The sequence below is a fragment of the Pterocles gutturalis genome, unplaced genomic scaffold (assembly GCF_000699245.1).
Source record: "Pterocles gutturalis isolate BGI_N339 unplaced genomic scaffold, ASM69924v1 scaffold23867, whole genome shotgun sequence".
Taxonomy (NCBI): domain Eukaryota; kingdom Metazoa; phylum Chordata; class Aves; order Pterocliformes; family Pteroclidae; genus Pterocles; species Pterocles gutturalis.
In genome coordinates this window covers 4,078-31,975 of record NW_010108497.1, presented here as the reverse complement: position 1 = coordinate 31,975, position 27,898 = coordinate 4,078, and the positions used below count along the sequence as shown (strand labels likewise).

Here is a 27,898-nt window from a genome sequence, read left to right as displayed (position 1 = left end):
TTACTTGCTGATGCCCGGGGGAAGCTCGTTCACCACGACCCTCCTGCTCCACGCCATGAGATCTCTCTCCGTTGCCATCTGGCTCCGGGGAGCATTGTGGTGCATTTGCCGGACCCCTTCAATCTGACCGCTTCTCCGGAGACCAACGTTTGGTGGAGACGTAACATCCAAACCTGGACTTCGAAGAGCTACAGAAGAAAAAGATTTTTCTTCACTTCTGTAAAGCATCAATAAAATCTAGAATTTAAAGCTTAAGGACTGCACAGAAATTCTGGTTTTGGCAATAAACACCACGAAAGGCTGATAATACCAAAATCACTGCCATCATTGCCTCAATTTATCTCATCATTTGGGGATGCATCAACATCATTTCCACATGCTTAAATACGTCTAACTGCATGAAAAAAATTGCTTTAATGGTTGTGCAAACCTGTATAAAGATATTTGTCTATTTAAATCTCAGCTATTTTATACATACTCTAATTAACTCACACAAGTGGGCAGCTCAGGTAGCAGAGTCCCTGATCAACACAAGTTCAGTAACTATAATTTCTATACCACTCCTATCTGGAAATTCCCTTTCACACAACTGAAGCTGGCTTCTAGGCCACCTTCTTGACAATACCAATTTAGATCAAAGCAAAAGTGTATTTTCAGCATTTTTCACTAATATTTTTCCTATCCCTTCTTGAATTTAAAGACAAGCAACCCCAAATCTAGCCATCCTAACGAGCTTTCCCAGGAAATCTAATTCAAACATGTGTGATCAGTCAGTTAACCTAGAACTCATTTATTAGCGGATGTTAATTTTTTCAAAGCTCAGGATGTCTTGCAGCAGAAGTCCACAGCATCTGCTCTGTTACACCAACTGCACTCAGCTGCCTCCCAGTCAGCTGCTCACATCTGATTGAGTTTGGTTTAAATTTTTAATTACTTTGTGTATTAAAAATACAGTAGCAGAACACTTACCAGGAGAATAATCTCAAGCTTTCTAAGGAAACACTGAGACAGAGCAGATATGTTTATTTTATAAACACTGATGCTTGGCCTTAGCATTTCTCCTGGAACAGGAAGCCATTACCACAATATGGTATTGCACTGATATTCTCTAATTACACGCTGTTATTTTGACGCTCTGCAGTTACCAATTATCATCTCTGCAGTGACTGGCATCACGACAATACAGTGAACTTTACGCTTATTTTTTAGGAAAGGCTTATAACAGGAATAATTACAGCCTAATCATTCCAGGTAACCAGATACAGCCCAGTTAGACCATCGTGTGCCCTCAGCTACACCTTAAACTTCTAATTCCTCTGCTAGCGTCAGTAGAATGCCCAACTGCTCCACACAGGTTAACAATGTGTATAAGAACAAGAGAGAAAAGCATCCTGAAAAACATAGGCTCAGAACTGACGTTAACACATATTGATTTGTACCTTACCATGCTTAGGAAAAGAAATGACGGAGGTAAGGAAGGGACGCTTACCTCCATTAACAGAGTGGGACCTGTTGAGTGGAGGGATTGGAAGAGTTTCTCCTTCATTAATTAGTCTCAGATCTTGTTCCCTCTGTAGCTCTCTGATCATTCCATCAAGGATACTCTCATCCTGGTCATTAGTTTGCTGCCCGATGACTTGTTCAACCACTTCCCCATCACCTTGACAAGAACAAAGCCACAACTGCTTATAAAATGATTAACTTCTATTTTACTAAACACCATAGAAACAATCGAATTTAGAATTATTTGTCTGCTCTGCAAAACATCTGATCACCAGCTGGCCTTCTGTTCTTATGTAATAAATGGAGGGAAAGTTTAAAAGGGAAGTTACAATAAACACCTAAAATTACAGACCAAATGTAAACACAAACCCCTAGAAACAGCAGAAAGAAGTTATGCATCAGTAGGTAATAATGGAAGATCTCTTCTGGAGATCAGCATTTTGCAAAAGTTTACATCTACAAGAAAAAAACCAATCTCTTTTAAAACACAAAAACTATTTTTTCAATGTCTTTCTTACCCTCCTGCTTCCTTACTCACATACACAGCTACACCGAGATTAATGGGACAGTTCTTTGAGCATCCTGCCATGTATCTGGCAGAAGTCCACAGATTTTGGAATACTGCAGTCTCCTCATCTCGCCTCCAGTCAAGTGGATTCCATACACTTTGTTTATGCCATAAAGCCATCCTATCTCCTCTTTTACCTCTATACTGAACTTAAACCACTAGTTTCAGAAGACAACTGAAACAAACAAATCCTTACAGTGCCATCCTACAGAGCCGGTGCTCAGTACTGTGCAATACATGTATTATGCATGAGGTTTAGACAGCATACCATTAGCTACATATCCCAGCTGAGGAATAAGTTGTTCATCCTTGCAATTTTCCCTCCCTGGTACCAGCCGCTGGAATCTCGTGGGATGAGGATTTCCATCAACATCCACCAAGAATGGAGGAGGCATAAGATGTGGAGCCTGTTGAGTCTGTTCATCCAACACATAGTTATTTGCATCACGGATCAGTGGTCGGTAATCCGTATGGAAGAACATCTGATCTGGAATCTGCAAGAAAAGCAATTTAGTAAGTAAATCAATGGCCATTTCCAGCTGTCTGGCTGCCTTGGAATGGCTCCCATACCCATAAACCACAGCTCCTACACTTAGGATCAGCAAAAGAAATGTTATGACAGAGAACAGATTCCTACCACAAATGTGTTTTATTACCGAGGCCTGATGCAAAAATTCAATAGTAAAATATGCCAGCAGAGGTGAAGAGATAGAAGTTAACGCTTTGTTCCCCTGTCTAGAGATTCTCTTGTCTAAATCTTTTTGATTTAGGTAAACAGCAACCACTTCATGATCTAATTACTTTTTTGTCTGAGGCAGGGCAAGGGAATAAGCTGTAACACAAATACTTCTAAGACAAAATCAGGTCAAGACACAGAAGAGTTTAAAATTCATTCAACCCACCTTTTCATAATATTTATTGCATCCAAAACCAAATAGTAGCAGATGTCCATGAGAGTCTGTGCAGGCGAAATGCTGTCCATCTGGTGAGAACTTGCAATCAAAAACAGCTCCATGGCCTTGGCCCTCGATCTGGATACAAGCACAGAGCATTCCTTTCACAACCATGCATTCTCTGTAAGTGCATTTTTACAAAAATTTCACCTGTGCTCCATCAAGTTTTTAATCCTAATTCTGGGTAAATTCTCAACTCGCTCAAGACTGACTTACACTTATATTTTTTGCACTTATTAAAGCTTCACTGAACAATAAAGTCAAAACCTTGCATTTTCTCTTTGTCCTTAAATTTCAATGCAACTTTTAATGTTTATTCTGAAGAAACTGCCTAGAAGTCTATATTTCATGTTAATGGCAGACAGGACAAGCCTGCGCCAAAGATCTCAGACACATCTTGGCTCCGTACGAGCAGGTTTCCCAGCCCCAAGTGCCAGGAGGCTAGCGCAGGTCCTGAAGCAGTGCAGCTGCATTTGCTCCACGCTGGAACCAAACCAACAAACCTGGCACTGGGCACATGAAGATAGACACAGCACAGAGCCAACCAAACCATTTCCCAGACCACAGCATCATGCTACAACACACAGGCTTACTGGTTTTCATAGCTCTGCCTTGGGAGCCACTGTGATCTTTTGCATGGTATAACCCTAACCACACACATGAATAATATTCAGATGTAACAGTTCCCATGAAAAACTTAAAATATGCAAAATCACACTTTGGTATTGCTTACTGAAGAGTACAGGGTTGTTTTGGTTTTTAATATGTAGAAGTTTTCCCCTAATCCTGTCGTAACGTTGGTCACAACAGGCATATGATGAAATCTGCTTTTGCCACATGACCAGTTTTACACAAATGTGGAAAAAAAAACCAAACCCTGATCATTCTTACCATATTGAAGTAATTGCGAATTTTTGTTCCTTTGTCTATATCCCAAACAAAAATATTTCCATCATGACCCGCTGAAAGTACAATCCTTTGGTCAAACGGATGGGCCTCCAGAACAAAAACTTCATCATCGTGACCCTGCAATGAAAGCAGGGTGAAAAAGAAAGTCGTGTTTCTCCATGTAATATCCCCAAGCACGCTAGTGTTTAGTGTGAGGACATCTCAGTTCAGGTAGCCATCCAGGACAAGCTCAATTTACTGGATCTTAGACTAGAAATGTGTCTGTACTTCATCAACACTTCAGTGCAACTTTTAATGTATGTTCTGAAACGACAGGAGGCTTGGCATCATCCTGCCCACTCTGTAAGTGCCCCGGGCTGCAGCTCAGCACGGCTGAGACAGAGGGACAGGGAGGAAGGAGAAACCAGCAGCGAGGACAGGTACAATGCTCTAATTTGGGCACAAGAGGTGGCTTCCAAAGGACTCCCTTGTCAGCCAGCAATCACCAGGGTCTAAGAGCATTTTGCTCATCAGCTCCTTTCCCAGTACTCCTCCCAGTAAGCATAAGACAGGGGCACAGCTCAAGACAAAACACGGCTCGTCAGGGGGAATGATGACGCTGTTTAGCCTCAAATTGACTTCAGAGTTGAACTATAACCATTTGGGATCACCCGCTTGAATTTTACTCACAGATAAGCTGTGAAGAAGCTGCCCTGTGGACGAGTTCCACACTTTGAGAAGGAAGTTGTTGACTGCAGTGATGACAGTGGCGTCGTATCGATCCCAGGCCACCATGGTAACCTTCAGTTTAGTCACCTTGTCCTCCCCAGACGCTACACTGTTTCTAAGGAAACCAATAATTTAAAGAAGAAATTTAAAGAAGAAATACATCAGTAACTAGACACAGAAACACTTAACAGAATTAATTCAGTATGAAATCAGGGAGAGTGTTGCTGCCACCCCTGTGACTACTGGCTAACGCAGGAGAATGAACGATGCCTTCTGCAGCGGTAAAAAAAAAATGAAACAAAAAATATTCAGTACCAGTAAGATTTACAGAGTTCTACTTCCTTTAAAAGGCCAAGTTTCTCTTCTGTTTTTCTTGAGCGATCATCCTCGCCTATCCCAATTCTTTCTTTCAAGCTATTCAGTTCTTTTCAGTTTTCTCCTATAAGGCATTTTTCTCTACTCTACTCTACTACTACTTTTTCTCAACTCTACAATGAGCAAGACCCTGCTAAATAAATCCAAATCATACTTTGACAGCTAACTCATTAAAAATGTAACCACATGAAATACAAAGAATTCTGCAACGCAAAATACCTAATGGATTTCTCAATTTCTGCTCTTTGTTATTGTGCACACTCAATGACAAGGCCACTTACAGAAGTCACTGGAGGATCTCAAAAAGAAAAACTCAAAACCTTAATTGAACCTGAGAACCAAATCACCATATCTCACCTCTTACTTGAAAACTTAAGGAAAAATCCAACATTAAGAAACACGCTGGATTTATATATTAGCACATCAGTATATGATCAATTAGGTTTTTTTCCTGAGATGAACTCTATTAGACATTCTTACTTCATACGTAAAATACTAAATATTCCCCAACCACTAGAGTTGGGAACTACCAACGTATTAATATTTCCTTTTGGGGGCTAACTAACCATGTAACTTAGCAGATAGAGCCGTGGTATTTTCAATACACAAAAAACATGCACTGAAATTAACTCAAAATGGAGGCAAATAAATAGTTTTCAATATGATGGAAGATTTTGTCTTGCATGCAAATGTAGCTATGAAGTGTGCTCTGGTTCGGTTTGTTTTACCCTGTCATTTTCGTAGCCATGTCCAGGACCAGACTCTTCCAATCTTGCTGATGGTAGTGCCAAATTCTTGCTGTTCCATCTCTGCTTCCACTGACAAATCTTAAGCTATGGGAAAAAAAGAAGAAAAAAAGAGAAGTCATTAAATTCTGAATTTAGCCATTGCTGCTTTTGGTCTAATACCCACAAGCCCACGGTAGGATGTTATTTTCTTACTATTCAGTAGCTTTGCTACGGAGTTTTCCATCCTCAGCAACAGTGTGGGCACGCTAAATGCTGTGGCAAGAATATTTCGGAGCTTGGCAGAGGACTGTCAGTCACCTTAGAAAAGGTCACTCCAAGCACTTATTTTTAATGTTACTCTTGAACAAACATGCACAGAGACATACAGAACTATATATATATACTTGGAAGCGTGTACTTGTGTTATGTACTTGTCTTACTCCATATATGCCCACACATAGGTGTGTTTAACAACTCATAAAATATCCCTGAACTGCTGCCACAGGAAACAGGCAGCTACAAAGTGCTGCCAAGCCAAGAGCACACCCATTCACACCAGCACAGAAGCTAGAATGGATTTCATCTTTTCTCAACACTTATTCTTTATATTGTTTGTGCAGCTCAGATCTAGAGAATGTAATTAAAAAGACAGCGAGGTTACAATTTTCATATCAGATATTGTAGGGTACAAAAGAGTTGCTATCCCACAACATTAATTACATTTGGTTACAGCTAGCAGATGGCCTTGGAATGACTTCAATGTCGTAATTCATACAAGCTGCACATTCCCTTTTTAATGACATCAGCAAATCCCTTGAGCAGTTCATAGTGGCAGCAAAGAAAAAGAAACTGCATGCCAGGAGTCTAGCATAAATTATAATACATTAACTTGGGGAGAGGGTGAAGACAGAGAAGGAAAATACCCAAGCTGAACGCAAGTAGGTAGCCCTGCCTGTGAAGCTGAACACAAGTATTTTCATTTTTGTACTCCTCCTTGTTTAAAAAACAAGCATCCAGCAGATGCATTTATCTACATCATAGTGCTTTGGCTGTCGTTGTCACAGAAATCATTTTTGTTGAGAACTTTTAAAAAAGCTCCTCAAGTAAGACATTTTCCCAGGATGGCCAACACCTTTACAAGTATTTTCCATTTATATACAGAATGACATGTAAAAAGGCAAGCCCATGCAGTCTTATCTTAACAAGTGGTTTTCACCTTTTCCATTTCCCTGACCTGAACATCATGATGAAAAAGTGTTCAAAAGTGCTTGTGACGTTTATTTTTACTTCTTTATATTAAAACAAAAAGGAATTTATCCCTTTTCCACTAAAAGCGTCGCTGTAGATGTAAGCATAGTTTTCAGTGACTATTGTGACTGAATATCCCCAGCGAGACCGGTGCTGTCACGTCGCTTGGAAGGAACTGTTAGCACAATTACACCAATACATTCCCACGTAATTTTACATGACATAGATCTCCGAGTACAGGTGCAGTTCCCCTGGCAAAGCTACAGTTTTGCTTGGAAGGCTCCTGCCTGCACACATCCTGCCAAGCTAAATAAGAAATCTGAGCAAAAGCTGGCATCAAACCATCTCCATTAAGATGTTGGTCACTAATCAAAGCTCGTCATGCCACTCTCCAACACAGCTCTGCTGCAGAGTTTGACACGCAGACGTGCCTATAGGCACCTTTATACATTTTATCATGAGCATCTGATATTAATTCTTACCTAAGAGACCGCAGCCTGACTTAGCATAGCTCTAAAAACTGAGAGCTCTGCAGGCTGGAATGGTTTGCTTCCTGAATTTTAAGACTACAGGATTACCTGTGAAGTAAGAAACCCTCACACAGAACAGATACAAAATTTGTTTCCCAATTTGCTCAGTTTAAAAAAATACGAAGTAAAAGCACAGTTTTTGTTGGTAGAGCAGAGGACAGCAAATCCAAGCTCATGGGTATGACACACATCTTGCAGTATATTTTAAATAATTTGTTTAAGATCAATCAGAGCCCTTGTGCAGTCTTCCTGTTGCACCAAATTTTCTCTGCAAAGTTATCTGGAAAGTTAAATACCATATTTCTCATGTCAAAATCCCAGGACAGCCACTCACCTGTCGCCGTTGTTACAGAACTGGACTGCAACCACTTTGTCCTAAATAGGAAACAGGAAAAAAATGTAGTGATAAGTGTTTCATAAGCTGAAACACTCATCCAGAAAGATCTCAATGATGAGCTGCTATTTAGCAAATTGGACATTCCCACACCTCTCCTACAACATACTATCTTACAAACTCAAGAACAGCAAAGTCACACTTGAAGTTAAGGCTTCCCCAGACGTGTTGTGTTAAACACTGAAACAGAAAACTGCAGAGAGGTGAAGGTTTCCTGTTGCTCCAGAAGTAGCTCAATTTCCAGCTCAGTCTCCCTGACACTGGGATGTTCAGGAGGCAGAAGCTGCAGCAGTTCTTGCCCGAGCACCGTCACAACGCCACGGGACCGTGCACACCCGGGGTAAGCTCTGCCTGGGAAACTCCGCAGCTTTTACACTCCAGAGTTAACAGGTACAAGGTATCCTGGGGCAGCCAGGGCCTGGCAGGTACAGCTCTCCACCAGATGGAGAAAGAACACCACCAATGCTCACCGCAGGCTTGCCATTTTTACACCTAACACTAAAGTACATCAAAATATTTGATTTAAAGAAACGCAAACCTTGGCTTTATTTCCACTTTGAAATTGTTGAGAAACAAATACTAAGTTGTAGACACAGCTTCTCCCTTATTTTATTTTGCTAAATACTTGTGTTGGCTCCAGGCACTTGCTATCTCTACTCCCACTGACGTCTCTCGCTCCTGATAACCAAGTGTCCAACTCAGGATTTTTTTCAGGGGTGGGCTGACAGCAGTCTGTTGTATTTAGAAGAGTAGGACTTCAAAAAATTACAGGAATTACAGTTTCTTCCAAACCTGAACTGCTGAATAGAGAAAACATTATTTTTCTTTTGTAAGCGAAATACTTGTTAGATTTGTTGTCTGGGAGCTCTGAGACTTAAATGTGAGACTCATGACTGCCACTGAAGTCCAGTGAATCAATTTAGACCTCGGCCTTAACCCATAAAATCTTGTTAAGGTGGGCAGCTGGGCTATTAAGGTTTGAAGACGAATGCTCCAAACGCCTCACCAGTGACAGCCCTGTCAGTGTGGCTACAGGCTTGCCCTTCTGATATATTCTTTACTGTGCAGGTAATAAATAATGCAATCATCACCTGCTCTCGGTAACGACTAAGAAATGAAGAAAAATTCAATATTGTTTTAGTGATGCTTCTTCTTTATAGGGTTTCATTAGAACTGAGATATTCCATGGTTTTAATAAAAGCTATCAAGGCTCAAACTTGAAAACTAACATTGAAAGTCATTGTACGGATACTGAAAACAGTTTGTGTTTCCATGAGAACTCTTCTGCATTACCTGAGAAAAAGCAAACTTAAAAGCATCCTATTTTCTAAATGAAATAAGCACCATGATCCAAAGTTTAACTGCACACCCTAAAACCAGAATTATTTTGTTTTTTCTTGTTATGTGGATTTGTGTTCACAACTAAAGGTAAATACTCAACAGTAAATTTAATAGAAAAAATGACATCATGCATGAAAACTGCTTTAATTCCTCATTCCAACACAGACTTTCTTCAAGAATATGGGAAATCACCTAGTGCCTCAGCTTCCTGGGGGAACGAAACACATGAAGCGTATTTTGCACACATCTCCTGCCTCGGAGGAATTTTAAAATAAACATACCACAAATTTCCAGGCATTTAAATACCACACTGCTGGGAGCCAGCTAAACTCTAGAGACAGAAGCTAAGTTGAATAGGATGTACAAAAGCTAGAGTTCCTGAAATAAGGTACAGCAGAGAAAAAAAAAAAAAATATTTGCTTTCTGATTCGTCTCTTACCGTATGAGATTCTAACTCAGCCATTTTCTCTGGAGACTCCGAGCCCAAATAATAAATTCTGATCACGTGGTCAGTACTACCTGTTGCAATGAACATGCCACCTAAGGAAGACAGTGATTTCTGTGAGAAGAAATAGCCATCCGAGGAACAACTGATTTTAATTACAGCTTTAGAGTCAAAGCAGCAAACTACAGTTTTAAAAAGAAAATTCCAGTTTAATCAAAATGTACGTCTTGAACAAAGAAGTTAACTCTGACAACTTCTGCTTTGATCTGTCCTTTCTCAGACCGTATCAGCTTTAGCATAACCACGAGCTCTACAATATTTTCCAGCTGCAAACCCTTCTGACCAAAGGAAGAGAATATTGCAAGTTACAACATTCGGCCAACCAACTGTTCTGCTTTCCCTCAGAAATTACCACAGCGCTCTCCGTCAGCCTACGTGGAAAATTAGAAAGGGAATAGTTTCATACTCTCACTGGTACATGTCAAACAAAATATTTAAGTGCATCTTCAACATCCATTTGAAACTTAGCAGAGAAATTACTGCTGAATCGGGAGTCAGCGATTAAGCTATTTTCTTGTAATGTTGGTTTGTTCTATTTACAATATTGCACAAAAAGGGCACTGCTGTGTAGTTTACGGCACTGAAATGGCTTCAGTAATCTCAGGATTTCTGGTTTTAAAAAAGGAATGTGGGCAAAATGCACATGGCTCTAGAACGGCTCTCAATTTCAGATAAATTAAAATTTCTCATTAATTTTTGTTTTCTTGTAAAAATCACTATTTTTGAGAATTCAAAGCTGCAACAAAAGATGTCAGTCATGCTGGTCTTTTCAAACATTTACTTGACCCTCCCAGAACTCAGCCACATTTGGAAGATTAGCAAAAGCGTTATCTCTGAACACAGACCACTTGTCTGCCAGATTTCAAGAACTTTTCACTCAAAAACTTTACAAGATAAAAACCTAAAAAGGATGTTGCAAAGAAAAAGCCCTAAGGTGCAAAACAACAGCATAGTCTTCCTTGGAAGTGGTCAAGACATTTTAGCTTAAATTATAGCAAAAAAAAAAAAAAAAGAGAGAAAAAGTAGCTTGAGGAAGATGCTTAGCATGGAAAACTTCAAACAAACAATCACAACTCGGCAATGCTGTAATTAACTGAAAAAGGGTTTAACACCATTTGTATTTAAAAAGAAGTAACAGTCTCGTCACCAAAGGAATTATAGTTCAGAAAATACTTCCAGCTACCTGACAATGCATACGTACCGGAACTGAAAGATGAACAAGATATCTGAACACCAGGCCTGGACCTCTCTGCAAATTTTACGGGGCGATCCCTATATGCAACAACACAACATTTTTACTTTTCACTACTTTATTCCAGTGCCATTCAACAAGAACGCAGCTTAGCAGGGCAAGGTCAATATAATAATCCTAAATCTCTTTATTTCAGAATTCTCACCTAAGTTTGCTAGAATTTATTTTTCATTTTAGTAATTTTCTTCTTTAGTTTAGTAAGAAACCATCATTTTCTAAATCAAAAAGACTATTTAACTTATTTATCATGATACTCACCAATTCAAATCTATTTAAAACAGAACCTGGCAAACCATTAGTTGAATAGCATTTACTCCCTATTAAATGTGGGTTTGATGCCATCTACATATGTCTGTTCCTTTGATTAAAAGCAAAGAAATTATTCTGCCTGTACAGTCTGGACAAGGATTTAGTCATAAACATAAAAAATGAAAGTTGTTCCACAACACTGGCTTGCAAAACACAAAATCCAGAAATAATAGCCCTGATTTCCACTTCCCCCCAGGTTGCAATGCCACGGGCTCTCAGCACAGATAAAGCACGCCCTGCCCCACGCACTGGTACGGCACCCATGCACAGCCTGTCCATGGCAGAACACATCCCAGAAAACCTGTTCCTTGAGAAAGAACACGCCCTTATTTAATTATCTCAGCATTCCTCTCCACGCTAAAACTCAAAACAAATCCCTCCTTTATTTAAGAGAATTATAATTATCTAAACAGACTTACTTAAATTTCATGGTGTTAGCATGCCACTGCCAGAAACAGATTGTTCCGTCAGCACCAGTAGAAGTGAGGTATCGTGTTGTTCCTTTCCTTGCTGGAGAGAACTAAAAATAAAGTCGTAACAGTTAAACCAGCTAATTTTTCCCTCCCCTTACATGCTGGAAGCTTGTAAACGGACGTTGACAAGAATCTTTTTCAAGAACATCCATTGTGATGTCTCTCACTTTAATTTCATAACTGCAGCAATAGCTTTCATCCTCTGGCTCAAGCCTGGTACTTTGATAAAGGAACCAAGCCCTGTTTCCTCAGAAAGCCAGGACTGATCATTTTCTGACTTTCCAGAGTTTTACAAAAAGCTTGTGAGGAATGTACAGACGTGTAAACAAATAGCATACAAAACACAAAACCAGGTTGTAAAATATGTCTCCAAAACGATCACCTTAAAGTAACTTGCAACAGAACTGAAATCAGACAAAACGGGAAGCGCAGGCGAGAGGGGGAGAGATGAGGGTCCCAGGGAGTGCTGGCATGCTGGAGAAGAGTGCGATGAATCAAGGGCAGCAAGGCTCCACAAGAGAAGGATTTTGAGCCAAACATCCCCACTCGTTCTCCCCTCTATGTGCACAACCTGACAAATTGCAGGGATTGACTTTTTTATCCTGGAATTTTGTTTTGTTGGAGGTTTCTGCTTGGCAGTTGTGGCTTTTTTATAGCAAATAAACTGCAAATTCCTAGCCGTTACTGACTGTGCCACCGTTACAGAAATGAGTGCCGGCAGTTTAGTCTTTTTTCCTGCTCTGCTATTGCTCCCTGGGCACTTGCCACACAACGGAAACTGCACGGGCACAAGCACAGATCCTCTGCAAACCCTGATCTGTGCCATACTGTGGCTGCTGCAGCACCCACGTACACCACAGCATCCAGAACAGCTCCTTAGGTACGGGCTGAGAGAGTGAGGAAATAAGAAACATGGAGTAAGGACTTCCAGCTGGCAGTATTCTTCTGAAAAATAAATGTTCCCTATGAACACAACTGTGGGGTCAGTTGCTGTGCAAGAACTCCCACCAAGGATGTTATTCCTTACCTGGATGGAAGTAATGGAAGCTGAGTGGCCCTGCAGCACTGCGACTGGGGCACAGGTTCGAAGACACCAGACTCGGACGACTTTATCGCAACTGCCTGCAGCGAGCAGCGTGTTCTCGTAGTTAACAGCCATGTCAGAAATTTCAGCCGAGTGTCCTCGTAACGTTGAGAGCAGGCGCCCATCATCTGTAGCCCAGATTTTGACCAAACAATCATCTGATCCCTAGTGCCACACAAAAATTTCCAGAGATTATGTAAAACAATACAAATGTGTTATGTGGACACATAAATATATGTACATATAAAAGTATATACACAAATATAAAATATATAAAATAAAAATACGAATAGACAAGGACACTGTAGGTGAACAAGGATCTGAAACACCATTGTGTCATGGACCCGCCAGAAGAACAGCTTCAGTGGGGTTCCCCAGAGGCACAACTATCTGATGAGTTCGGGAATCATCCTGTGGGCTCAGGGATTTAGATATTTATAAAACAGAAGTCACTGTCTTATGTTTCATACTAAGATACGATTACTGCTGCTACCACACCGCCTCTCAGGACAGTCCAGTTTCAGAAGATAATTTGAATTTCAGAAGATAACGTGTTGCCCTACATGCTAAGATGTATTTATCTGCGTGAGCCACATCAAATCTGCAGTAAAATCAGAGTGATCCTAAGCCTTAAGCTCTAAGGAGAGGGAGCACTGAAGCACCTGAGGCCCTGGGAGCCTCTGCCAGGCTGCTGGAGCTGGAAGGCAGCCGTCCCATGAGGTTCAATTTCTGTCAAGAGGAGAAAGTTGGACCACTCGAAGAGAGAAACCACGCAACATCGTGTGCAACTGAAATACTGTGTCAGGGAGACTCCAGCTCAGGACAGGACACAACCCAAAAGCATATCCAGCACAGACCACTGGAAAATACCTGTAGTACAGCTACACCATTTCATACTCAATCCCAACATCACCAAGAAATTTTAGAGAGTTCACAGACCTTTCCACTACTCAGACACCACAGAGAATACTAACACTAGCAGCTAGGATTGCCGCTACCTATTCAGAAACATAACGCAATAAAACTAACTGCAATGTCAACATCATTTGACCTTAAATTACATTTTTTTAACTGCAGGTAAATTTGAACACAAATCACTTTCAATTCTCTACATAACTGCCCACGAGAAAGATTTCTTTATTGTGTAAACAAAAATGAAAAAGCCCTCACTGTGACCCAGAGTAATTATCATCATTACATCTCTATCTGACCAATTCATCCAGGGTGGAGAAGCTAGCAAGAACACAAAGATAATAACTAGCCTGCCAGGTAATCTGTTTCTAAACACCTCTTGATAAGAGACAAGGGCAAAGACAAGACAGGGATTAATATTAACAGTTAAAAAATGCATTATTAATCTGAAACGTCTCCTAGTTTTTAAATACGCAGAACAAAAAGCAGGGGCAGTATCAACAAAATGTAGGTTAATATATTCTGGAGAAACACTTAAAATAATACTCATATATTCACTGACATCCTACAAATTCTAGGATGGAAATTTAGTAAAGAAGTAAATTGCAGATGAAGTAATGAGGTCTTCTATTTATCCTCAGGTTTGACTGAACTGTAAGGAAAGGACTGCCAGCATTTCCAAGGTTACCAAAAGGTAAAATGTAGGTTTAAAAAAAAGTGTTAAGATTTAACCCAGCAAGCAGCATGCAAACTAATTTCAACTCCCGGAATACTGCAGGTGCCATTCAGTAAGAAAGATGATAAATAAAGAAAAATGAGCACGTGTTTCAAGTGAGCGTTGCAAGCCCTGGACCGGAACCCCCCTGCCGTAAGGTTTGACATGGGGAAGCAGAGAGCTGACCAAGTTTCAGTCTACCGGAGCCATGAGCAATTTTAAAATACTAAGTCAAGTGAAAAGTGAAAATTAGCATAGAAAGAGATGGGTTTTCCATACATTTCAAGACTTTTCTTCCCTTCTTTCTCTGGAAGCCGTGTCTGCATCTCAATCAGCAACTAAGAGGCTGTTGAGGGACTCAAGAAAGAAAGAAATCAAAGCAAGCCAAGCAATCTTCCAAGAAAAGTACAATTTTTAAACTTACTGTAAAAATTCTCCTCCCACTGCGATCAAAGGCTATACAATAAACAGACGATAGATGTCCCAAAATCCTCTTATGCATTTTCATGTGTTGGTAGGTGGATGTTGGGAACAAGTGGCTGAAACGTCCACATCCAGTTAATTGCCTGGCAGAAAGTATATTTACTGGGAGAGAAAAACAAAACAGAAGGAGGACTAAGGCATTGATTTTGTCCAGAACTCAAAGTAAATAAATCAAATATAATGTTTGGTAACGATTTTATTGTTATAATCCACAAGTCTGAACCTCTTCCACTTGGTCGGAACATTCTGTACACTCCTTTCAGTGCCCACCCCACCACACATTGCACCTGGCTGCTTAACAAAAAGTAAAGCAAAAGCAAGAGTTCCCATCATAGCCAGAGGTTATTCCACGTGTTCAACTCATGAACAGGCAACACATACATTTATGCCATATGGACTGGAAAACCTGAGTTCAGCAACATATAATTTCCTTATAACAATTACAAGAAATTTATTTTTGGAGTATAACAATTTATTTCAAGTGGGGTTTTTTAATCCTTCCCTGGAATGGGTTCCAGATTATGTGTGAGGGTCGGTGGTCTTCCACGTTCCCCACAAAACCTCTCTCGTTATAAGTAGTAGCAGCAATATCATTTCACTTCTATGACAAAGTAATTGAAGAAGAAATATGTGGCACTGATTGAAAAAAACACTCAAACAAAAGAACGGCAGGCACAAGAAAAAACTGCAATAATGACAAATTATTTCATTTGGCTATACCTAGGAGTCTTTGCAAGAACAGCCTGAAATCTGGACACACAAAAAACATAATGTAAAGAAAGCACCGTTAGCAGTTGCACTGATGATAACTATGACTCTTTCCACCAGCCAAAGAAAGGAGAAAGCAGGGACACACCACCAAATGAAGATCATTCTGGGTGTAGAATACAGAAAGATCCTAATTCTGATTTTGGATTTGATGCATAATTTGAGATCATTTGGGGTGTTTCAATTTAAATTCTAATTTATACCACTTGAACTTTTAATTTTAAATTTTAATTTTAAAGTTTTCAGAGGGTTTTTTTTCAATGCCATGTAAAGATCTCACATTGCTATGGTGGTGGGTTTTGTTGAGCCCGTGCAATAGCTGGCTCCCCGAAGAAACCCCTGATCTCGGCTACCGCACGTTGAAGTAGGCAGGGCTTCACAGGAGCAGCACAAAGCTCTTCAGTGCCTTTCAATCCTTTGGCTTAAAAGTATAGTGAACATCTTGACCCATTTTCTTAATTGTATCATCATATCATTGCCTATCTATGTGGAAAAAAAAGATTATGGAATATGCTAAAAAAACCCTACCAAGTCAAGGAGCATCACTTCAAAGGGTTACTAACCCGCAACACACTTCTGCACACTTGTAAGATGGAAGTATTTATACACAAGCAGAGATAAATGGGCAAGGAAAATAAATTGTTTCCAGATTTACTGAAAGTATTTTTGTTTCTCAGTTTTATGCTCTGAAATTGGGACAATTTTTGATCACTCAATGCAATTGAAACACTACATACTAGGAAAAAAAAAGTTGCATTAAAGTTGTAGATGCTTGCAAAAGTCATCAGGCTCCCCATGCGACCTCATCTTCAGTCAGTGTATGTTCTTCATGTAAAAACACATATTCAGCAGTACTAAAAAAAGCAAAACACACTAAACTAAATGAATTTACTATCTACCTACTATTCAGTTGACACCTGATATTATACAGGAACTGTCAAATGCAACTGTCTCCCCTAGCAAAGTAAAAATGAAATCTTTAACCCTTTCCACACCTCTTACGGGAGGGCACAGACAACCTGTAGTGACAAATGTTGCACAAAAGTACCGTCAGGTTTGCCTACACATTCTTTTATTTACTATTTAAGTATGGCAGCTTAAAAACTAAGTGCTTAAAAACTTATGGCTTTGAACATTTTTTTTTTCCATCACCCAAAGAACTGCGTGACTCAAAAAGGCACACTTCCCAATAATCACAATACCTTCTGTGTACTGTAATGCTCCCAGGCAATCCTTCTCGAAATTTACCACTGTTGTTTGTTGTAAATCACACGGAGGAAAGACTAAAAGGTGTAACGAACAGGCAGGCACCTAACTCGCACAGCCTTTAATTTGGCACCTAACTTTTCCGGTCGATTCCCAGACTTGCAATCAGTTCAGCTTCAGAGGATGTGAAAGTAATTTCACTTTTTTCTGTGTCTATTTCCCTATTTGCACAATGGGAACAAGACTCCTCAATTGCCCATGGGTAATTAAAAAATAAAAAGCTCTGCTTATGAAAAGCTTCAATCACGAGTTTCAGAGAAACACAGAACTATTGTTGTGCCACAGAGTACCATCGTTATCAAAGCAACGGCATCTTTGAACAAAAAATAGCAAGTATTCAATGTATCTGATCCTTGCTATAAAAATGCTTAGGATATATCAGAAAAGCTTGCCATGCACACAAAGCTCTGATTAAGATTTTTATCTTCCCACACTTTATAAACTATCACTGCCTTCAAAAGGAACTGCAAAGTAAAAAAAAAAAAACAAACCACAAAACAAAACAAATAACCCCAATTCCAGTTCTCATATTTTTTGGTAGAAGATGAATACACAATATCTAAACAGGGAATTACCCGCTCATGACAAAAAGCCCCGTGAAGCTTGCTTTCTTCAGTACAATGAAGTTATTGTACTCACAAAGCCTAAAAGTATTTTAAAAAATCCCCAATTCCCACACAGAGAATTAGCAACATCATAGCCCTAAAAGCTTCTACCAACCTATCTAATTAGCTGCTGCACTTCACGCCGTACCCGGCATAACAGCTGCCAAGTCTACCCCCCCACTATTTCCTGCCAGGAAAAACGCCCAAAACTGCATTGATGGTATTCCACATAAAAAGTGAGCACATCTAGTCTTGTTCAAAAAAGTTAGTTCTGTCCGCAAAGGGAAAGGTCGCCTTCTCAGATGAAGTTCTTCACTTCTAGCTGCAGAGATGCCACTGATGCCGCCGGGAGAGGTGAGCTTTCTCTCCCATCAATGAAAACAAAATTTAAAAAACCAAACATTTAAAATTTCCAAGTTAAGTCACAGCTTCAGAAGGAATTAAAGCATTTCCGCGTGGACAAAGTCACTTAGTCTTCAAACTGCTTGAAGTCTTCCTCTCCCTATAAACCCTTGCCTCACTCCATTGTTGGCAAGCAAAAACAGAATAATGGTACAAATGTTTGGTTTAAAAGCAGTTTCTCTAGTATTAAGGGTGATGACTTCATACTGTTTTACCCTCTGAAATAAGCACTATAACGTTGTGATGAGGACATAACACTACACGGCCTCAGCGCTGGGGCTGATGGAGTAGGAAGATGGGGTACCACTGGCAGCGTGCAGAAGAAACACGAGTCTGGATTTCATAAGAACACTGGAATTAAACACAGTTGGCTCCCACATGCAAAATATCTTCTCAGAGAGGGGATGTGTGGCCACAAAGACAGGCAAGGTGCAATAAAAGCACCGAAAGAACAAAGCGTTTCAGCTTTCCTATCTGCTGACCTCATGGAGCTCCTTTCCAGCATGAAGCATCATCGATTTCCTGACCTCAGAGCACTGCTGTCTGGCAGCCTCGGGTACCCGGATCACCTTGCCTGTGAATTGCCACACAGCTGAATCACTTGTTCACTGAGACTAGGCTATGAACCTTCTGGTTCCAAATTTTGTGTTATTTTCACTAACAACAGCTACCCACGTAAAGATTTTCATGCTGAGGTTAAAATAGCTCTGGTAACCAACTAAAGAGGGAAAACAATCTTCTTTCTTATCTGCTTTGTGTTGCCTGCAAAAAAAAAAAAAAACAACCTCTGACAAGACCTAAGTAGTATTCAAAACCAGGTTTATCATATGGGAATAACCCCACCGCTGAGGTACTGCACGGCGAGTCTTTCAATTTTCTGTCTGCAGAGCACAAAGGGAGTCCTGAACACACCACTGCTCCCAAACCTGCAAAGAAACAGCCTCGAAGAGCACCCTCACCGCATTCCCCGTGTTATCCTGCCAGCAGTAGAAAGCTCTGACAGCGTTCTCCCCTCCTCCTCCCCCAGCAGATCCCCGCAGACCCCCGAGACTCAACACACACACGAGACGTTCCTGAGAACCACTTCCAGCGGTCACCGCTTCCTCGGAGACTCGCCCAGCCAGAAGATCCCCAGCTCTGCACAAACACGCTGGGAAAAGGTGACACTGATTTCTCGTTCTGCTTCCACTGCGTATGACCTTTCCGTTATTTTGGAGTCCAGATCACAAGGTCCCATCCCATCCAGACGGAAAGGCAAAGCACTGCAGCTACCGACTCTTCCAGCCGAGAGGGCAACCACAGGCAACCCCGTTCTTACATCAGAAAATAAACCACGCTTACGGCATCGAGCTTAAACCCTTATCACTGGAAGGGAAGCGATATAAGATGACCTTTAGCTGCTAGTTCTATCCCTTATTTACCTGTCTACACAGGCAATTGCACAATCATTTCATCTCAGTCATGAGCACACACTATCATGGGTGTCTATGACTTCACCCCAACTACTTCAGCAAGTAATTCCAGAAAACTCCACCTGACTAAGCCAGCACACTATGGGAATCCACAATTGTGCTGCAATATTAACGAGGTTGGGCGTACTTCTTCATCTGGCATTTCGAACCAAGACACACACACCCCGCAGCATCTGTGGCTGTCACTACTCACCAGAGAAAGCACTCATTTTGCACACACAGAAAAATTTAGTGACTTCCACTGCAGGTTTAACAATAGGGACTCTCAAAACCAAAATCCTCCCTCCTGTACAGCTCGAGTATAGTCAACTTTGTATTTCAGTCTTTACACACATTTTCTCTCTTAGCAGTAGTTTATGCACCTACACTGAGGAGGACCGTACTCTTCCAGGAACCAATACTTACAAAAATTAATTCCTGACTATGAAAGACCCTTTTCCATATAACACCTTCACATTTCTTGAACACCAATTCACTGGAAAACACCAAAACCAACAAATCATTCTGTTCACTAAATCCCTGAACAGTCACCAAGCAAGCACCACAGACCATGAAAGCATGACAAGTGCTGAAGCCGGATCTGCTGGTGTGGGTCATTAATAATGTTGTATATTCCAAAAACACATGGTCTGATTCTCCTCTTACGAAAGAATGGATCCAGGAGCCCTTATACAAATACAACTACGGAAGTAAAGTGTGTGCAGTGACTCTATCATCTGGCCTATTAGCGATCCATCAGCCCGACTGCTAACAGTAAGTAACTGCAGAACCAGCCTAAAAGAATAAATACATAGATATGTACAGAAGTAACCCTACTAATAGATGGAAATAAGTTTTCTTTTTTTAATGTCCACAGAATGACTCATAAATTATCTGACAAAAAGCAGGAAAAGTACTAATGCAATAGTTCCCTACGCGCTGGTTCCAGGCAAATATCCATTTATTTTTCATACAGAAAACCCGTAATTAACTTTGCTATTCCGTCACAGTGCTGCCACAACACCACAGACCTTATGCAAAGCGTGCTGCTGATTTCAACCACAAACAGCACAAACAGCTCGGGCTTTGTCACTTTCATGTCTGACCAAGATTAATTTTTAGCAAAGAGAAAGTACAGAAGCACAAACAGAGGAACAGACATGGCAGAAACAGAAAGCTGCCATCATCATCCCTGCATCTCCAGAGGGATGGGAGAAATGTATTCGAATGCATCTCCTAACAAACCAGGAAAAGCTTATACGTTTGTCCAAACACACTGTAAATACAGATAAAATACCCTAGTAAGGAAACAAATCATGACCTACAGGACTTATATTTACGCCTGCAAAATCAAATTTGTTTGCTATAAAAATGGTTAATGAAAGCTCAGACCATACAAGGAAAGCACTGCCCAGTTTCAGCAAAGCAGCTTGATGATATGTAAGCTGAATGCCTGCATGTGTCTGAGTTTTATACGAGATCTTTATCTAACCGTGTGGACAACCGAAACGGAAGTAACACAAATGTTGGTTTGGTGATTATTTCCTTTTTGGAGAAGGATGTTGCAAGCAGTCTGTTTTCTGTCATCATTGAACTCAAATGAATTCTTGAGTCAAAAACGTTCTCTGGGAGCCAGGCCCTTTGTTCTGGCTGAGAATGCTGAAGGAAAAGATTGTCTACATGCTCCTGTGACCAGTCCTATCCAATCTTACAAGCACATGTACATATTGTGTATGTGTATCATAAAAAAATACTCAAGCACATCGCCCTCCAAACAGGAAGTTGACATGCAAAGCTTTTCAACGTGTCCACAACGTTTTCATATGAGTACGCGCATGATGGAAAATCTAACCCTGAATAACACAAAAAAAAGTTATTCTATTGTCAGTGAGAAAACTTTTTTAGACTCATTCATGGTGAAATGTCAAAAAAAGCCATTAATGCAAACCCCTAGTAGTGTTCCAGTCAGTAAATTTCAGCCAGAACAGCAATAAAAACACAGAGAAGAAGAAAACACCTTCTGTGTGTTTCACAACTCACCCACGTTTGGTGGTTTCCCGTAATTTACAGGTAGTTCTGGAGGCCGGCCTCTGTGAAGAGCTGCAAACGCAGATCCTTTCCATAGCGTATGTCTGAAATCTGTACCGGCAAGATTAACAGCGGGTTAGTGAAACCATCAGCCAAACCGGGTCCAACTGACCTATTCTTATTAGAACCAAGAGCATCAAGCACCACTCTGAGCATCCCAAAATCAAAGCTGTCTTTTAACTAGTTTGTCAGAGTTCTAACACTTAAAGAAGACTGCTGCTCTGATTTCTAGTTCCTAAGCAATATGTCTGTAAATGATTTCAGCTTATTTTTCCTTCATTTTGGCGAGAAGGCAGTCTAAAGTGATGGAAGGAGAAAGAGAATGAAACCAGTGGGTGCACTTTGTATTGAGGCAGGGCTGATCTTTGGTACGTTTTCAGTCCTTTTGCAATCCCAACACGTACAGGACCTCTTCCTATGAACTGTACATTTGAGAAGAAACATACACGCACACATTTGCTCCCTGAAAGGGGAGAAGTGAGGGGTTTTTTCAATAAATCTGTTTTCCTGTAGTTGGTGGCAATATGCCCTCCCTTTCAGATTCTCCTCCCTTCATTTTTAAAATTAAGACTTTTCTTTAAAGGCTCTCCAGCTTTCTGCTGCCAACTGGCCTCATAGAGCCTCCTCTCTAGAACAATAGTGATTTTTCTGAGACTGTTCAGAGCGCCTCAGAAATTAGACCTGGACTTCTTCCATTCCTGGCCATCTGGAAGGAGAGAAATGAGCTTCCACGGTAAGAACTGAAACAGAAGGACAGTGCCACAGATTGGTGGATCTGTGTATCACCAGTTAGATCTCCGAATACGAAGTGCACAGGTTTATGTGACTCAAAGAGACTCCTGAGAGGACGTTCTGATTAAAACCCAAACTGTACCACAAAGTTTTACAATGACACACATTAAAAACAGCCCTCATACTTTCTAAAAGGGATCACAGTAGGTATAAATACTAACGGTAAATGGAAACTTCATACTGATACACAATGGGGGGGGGGGGGGGGCGGAAATCCAGGTATGTCAGCTCTGAAAAACGCATGTGTGGTTTACACACCCAATGGCACAATGTCACAGCACATTCTTCTGAAGGGGAAAAAAAAAAACAAAACACCCCACCATAAATCTAGCAGAAATCTGTTTGCAATGAATTTATCACATGGCTTAGGAAGTGGCACTTCTTTCAGTGATTCATCCAGCCTCTGTCCCCTAATTCACCTAAGAAAATTCTGTTTCCCTGCACAAAAATGTTCATTTTCTCTTTACGTTTTTGTTGCTGTTTTCTTCTAAGACGCAAACTGAATGTGAAACAAATGTTTCTCTGCAGGCCTCCCTGCCAACCTGAAATTCTCCACCCAATTATAACGAAGCATAGGCAAAAGAAGACTCAGTCCCAAAACTTTGCATAGGGAAACGTGCTTGCCAACAGCACATCCTTCAGGTGATATCCAGTGGATCAGCAGGATGAGGTAAATTAAGGGCTCAACTGCCACTGGAACAGGAAGGTCCTGCTCTCCCATCCCTCCTCCTCTCCTAGAAGGATGTTCCTGCTGCCTGTATCACCTCCAGCACTCTGATCCTTCCAAGAGTTAATTTAATTCCCTATAACAGCAATAACAAATTTTGCAATATTTTAGCTCTCTGAATCAGTACATCCCAGGATCAAAGAAGCTCTGGCTCCTACAGGGGAGAAGTGGCAAGGGCAGGAACGGAGGGGAGGGAGGAACCACTCTTTTCAATAGCAGATGGCTCTCAGATCTGCCTAGCTGAAACATAAAACTCTGCTCCCAGGATCATTACCTCAAGCCCAGCAGTTTTTCCAAAGGAATAGGACTGGTGCTCTATTCATGAAAGAAATGTGGGGTTTTGTTCAAACTAACTTTAAGCGAGGACAAGCAGGAATTATCACTGAAGAATCAGTCTCACCTCCTCCCACCCTCTAAATGCTGCTCCAAATGCCACCCAGCCCTTCAAGCTGACCCATCTGCCTGCACGGCCAGAGAATCGAATAATGGAACAAATCAGCCTGAAAAAGAGCCCAGCAAAGTATATAGACTGCTGGGTTATTTAGACACAGGCATGTGTCTATGCATAGGAAAGAAAGGGCTATTTTTCAGATGGATCAAATCTCTAACCCAGTACATCCCATCATTTACACAAACACCAGTCCAACACACTAGGGAGGGGAGGTGGAGGAAGCAAGTAACAAGATGGGGCAACTGTAGGCAAGAGCTGCTTCAGATGGCATTTTCGACCAGAAAAACATACATGTAACAGCACCAGTAACAACCACATTTTAGCAAGGCTGCAACAAGAAAGCTGACAAGCACAGGAGACAAACCAGCGTTCATGCACACACACGCAGGTACCAAAATATGAATCGAAACTTTTGAGGTTTTGATCATTAAAATAAAATTCAATCACACATAAATTGAGAATCTTACCTTTTGCTGCCCGTAATAGAGACTGGCGCCCGACACCTAGCAAAGTCTGCACACCTAGGACACTCTGCGGGATCTCCTTGTCTAGAAGGGGTCCAAGTCTCTCACAGATCCTAAGAAGATAATCCGGAGGGATGTGTGCATTGACAGCCACCTAAACATACAAATAACAGTGGTGTGAAAATTGTTTTATTCTTGTTTCTACTGGTAGTTCCTTGAAATCAAGTCTAAATCCCCCTGAAAACCCCTCAAAATTAATTATACCAAAGATGTCCTTTCAAGGGACATGGAGTGTTGGAGAAGTCGGGCCAGAAATTCCAGGTGGTAGTAGCTACAGTTGTAATTTAGGATATCCCTTAATGACAAAAAAAAATCCCTGAAACTGGAGTTCCCAGTGCCATACTCTATCAAACAAAGTATTGACTGGGGACTTCTTTTAAGCCTTTTTTACCCTTCAGTTCATTCTTTTCACACACAGTATTTCTTGCTTAGCTGGAACACCCTTGACAGACACTCATATTACTGTAAGAAGCACATGTGCTAAAGCCTGAAAACCCTAAACTTTATCCTGAAAGCAACACCTAGACTCTGTTTTTTAGCTACTGGGAATAAGCATCTTTAAGACCCACATGTGTAGGCTTCACTCCTAATTTGTCATCTCGAGAAAACATTCTTCTTTTTCCTCTTTAGACAGAGACTGCTTTCTATGGAGAGACAATAGTTTTTCCAACAGTCTCTTCAAATAGCAAATAAATTGTGCCTCCTTATCCAGAATGTCCTGCACTTGCCTGACTTCTACTATATTTCCTAGCTGGCAGCACAAACCCAACATCAGAGATTATTCAGCTCCTTCAACACAGGACATACAGCCACATCCTTCTCCTTTTTAAAGACCAACAGTAACAGGTCACTCAGCTCTTACACACCTGCGATTGAAGATGGAAAAAACAGTCGTATTACAACTATTTACACCTTTTGTATCTGTTGCAATATTGTGAAGAAAGACATTGTCATAAACCCATTTTTTTGTTTTACCAAGCCACAAACTAATACCAAAAAATACTAAAAGGGCAGAACAGTGTTTGTTGTAAAGAAATAACAGCAGGCGTGTGCCTACGCACACCCCTCTCTCCTCCACGACCACTTCAAACGCGCCCAGTCACAGGCCAATACAGGGCTGTGAGTGCTCACCACCCATGCAGTTTCCTCCTGGCAGGGCAGGAAAAGCTTTTGTGTAGCTGCTGTGAGCCAGAATGATTCCCCAGGCAGGCTAAAACCACCATCACTTGCCCTCTGCATCCCCTCCAGAGCTCACCTACTGCAGAGGGAGGTGTTCAGCTCCCCTGCCTGGGAACGCTCATCCAAGAAAAAAAAAAGGTTTCCTGCCAGGGTCAGCAAAGCTGACTGTCATTCAGAGAAGTGTCAGAGCTGGTGGAAAGCAAGGAACAGACCCGCTTCTTTCAACAGCAGAGCATCATCGGATAGGCTCAGCCACCCTGCGACCCAGAGCCCAGGGATAAGCCCAGCTCCTGCCCCAGCACACCGGAGGGAGCGGCACGCAGCGGGAAGGAGGAAAAGGTAAGTACTGCGCCCTGAACAGCTGCCAAAACATTGTTCGCTGAACTATGTCATCAAACAGATGATTACTACATGGCATTGGGAAATTGTTCGTTCCAGTTGGGCAACAGCAGCGGCGCTACGGGGCTCAGCGCAGTGAGTCATGCGTTCTGCAATGCAATCACCTGCATCACGAGCAGGATCCACGCCGTCCCACTAATGAGATTTTAACCAAAAAACAACCCAAAGGCTTTTCTAAGGACACATACCAATTATCATTTAACTCAGCGCAACCAAAACTCCTCCAGTCCGAGCGGAAACTCTTACAGCAGAGACAGGCTCCTCCACACATCCTGTCAGTCACTGCATGTCAAAGGCATGGCTCTGGCCCTTTGACGGGAGGACAAGGATCATACCTCTGCAGGAAAGATGAGCCTGACAGCTGCACTCACATGGTCCCATTCCATGACTTGTCATACTGTGAGCATCAAGGAATGACCTGCCCTGTCCCGTGGATGCTCTCTTGCACTGACTGGTTTCTCCAGCCTTACTAACTTTTTTTTTCCCCTCCTCAAAATCAGAGTTCCAAAATTATATTGGTACCTTCCCAACCGCTCAGCCAGTGAGCTCAGTGGATGAGCATGAACTGTCTTTCACTGTAAATTACATTATATAACAGAAATCAAAACGAGGTAAAAGGATTATCTGAATTTTTGTATTTGCCTATCATTCTTATTTGTTCCTCAAATATTATAAATGTGTTAATGCTACAGAACATTTTACTAGCCTGTGCTCCATTCAGTATGTAAGGGATCTGAAACAATCTGAAATAAAGGCAATACTACAGAGAGAATCTGCAATTTAATAAAATCTGAGAATGAAATTCTTTTTTACATCTCTGATAATTAGTAACGTGCTCCTCAGTCAACAATTGCCAGTTCTAGCAATTTATCAAGCTCAAGATTAAAATATTAAAAAGAAAAAGTGTAACCAATCCAGAAGCTGTGGAATTTTACATTTTACTTCTAAGGTAGGAAAAAAAACCAACCCATACCACTCTCTCTGGAAATACAAAAATTTCACAGCAAGTCCAAACCATTTAACCAGCATAATGCAGCAACACCCTTCCCTTTTCACTCAGGAGCACGCTGGTTTTGAAGTATCGCCACTATTCCATGTCTAGAGGTGTTGAATTAAGCCTGGCAGCAAATATCCTACTGCGGAGACAGAGCACAGGTCACTCACCAAGCAGTTCTGCCTGCTCAGCGCACCCACTCAGGAATGGAAGGGGACTTTGCTGTTTCAAGATCCACAGATTAAGCCACAGTTTTATCAAGAACAGCAAAGAGAGGGAACAGCAACACACATGCGGACCGGCCGACACTCCAAGATGAAAGACGGATGCGGCAGACTCGTGGAGCATGTGGCGGTTATCTGCACAGGTCTGGCGGTGATTTGCCCGGGACACGCTGACGTTAAGCAGCTCAGGATAGCAGACATCTGCTCCATCGCTGCCCAGATCAGGAGAGGTGGCAAATCCATCACAGAGCCACAGTTAAATCAGCACAAGTGAGCTGCTGAAGCATTTAGGGTTTAGTGTACAGTTTTATGAGATGGTAAACTTTTCTAAGCAGTGTTTAATGTGGAGCAGATTGCACAGATGAGGCAGATATCAAAGTGACCACTCACTTCCCTAACACGCCTCACTCACCAGATTTGCCACTCGCAATCAGAACGACACCGTGCTACAGAAGAAAGGCGGTACGACACTCCTTTCCCTGCACATTTTCATGTTTCTACAAGCCAGAACAGCCCAAATAAGTCTCCCTTAATCCAAATATTATCACTGTTGTTATTACCAAACAGCTACATAGGCAGGCAGCAGGAGCAGCAAATGTTCCTGGAGATTTCTGTCCATAATAACTTCCAGATAAAATGCTTAAACCGCAACCCAGAGCAAAACAAGCAATTCTATTTTCAGGTTCCCAAAAGAACTTGAAACAAAAATCCTTCCTTTCACCTCTGCGTGAGATAGCTGTAAATGGATTTTAAGTACCTTTCCAAAACATGAAGCTGCAAACACACAGCTGAGAAAAACAAAGTCTCCCCCAACTCCACTTTTCATTAAAAGGAGGATGGAAAAAGGCAAAGCTTAGTGTCAGCTACAGCCACACCTCTTGGTATATGCTAGTCTAAACCCCATATGGCAAAACTAAACAACAGCAAGGATATTATCACCTCCTCAAATACATTAGAAAATATTTTTAGAATATTAGAAAATATTTTAGAAAATAATTAGAAAAATAGGAAAAAGCAGAGGTAACTCAGGCCAAAAAC

General features: G+C 41.2%; 1 protein-coding gene across 1 annotated transcript; it reads right to left on the bottom strand.

Moving 5' to 3' along the window:
• Nucleotides 1-24,158, bottom strand: LOC104460624 (bromodomain and WD repeat-containing protein 3-like; the record flags this gene model as incomplete). The annotated part of the gene is made up of 15 exons (XM_010072668.1): nucleotides 1-188; nucleotides 1,490-1,660; nucleotides 2,340-2,565; nucleotides 2,974-3,102; nucleotides 3,916-4,050; nucleotides 4,603-4,756; nucleotides 5,745-5,849; nucleotides 7,857-7,897; nucleotides 9,697-9,797; nucleotides 10,964-11,034; nucleotides 11,743-11,843; nucleotides 12,824-13,045; nucleotides 14,932-15,092; nucleotides 21,523-21,621; nucleotides 24,008-24,158. Coding segments are annotated over 15 exons (2,055 nt in total), but the record flags the coding sequence as incomplete, so codon positions are not given.
• Nucleotides 24,159-27,898: the final 3,740 nt, after the last annotated feature.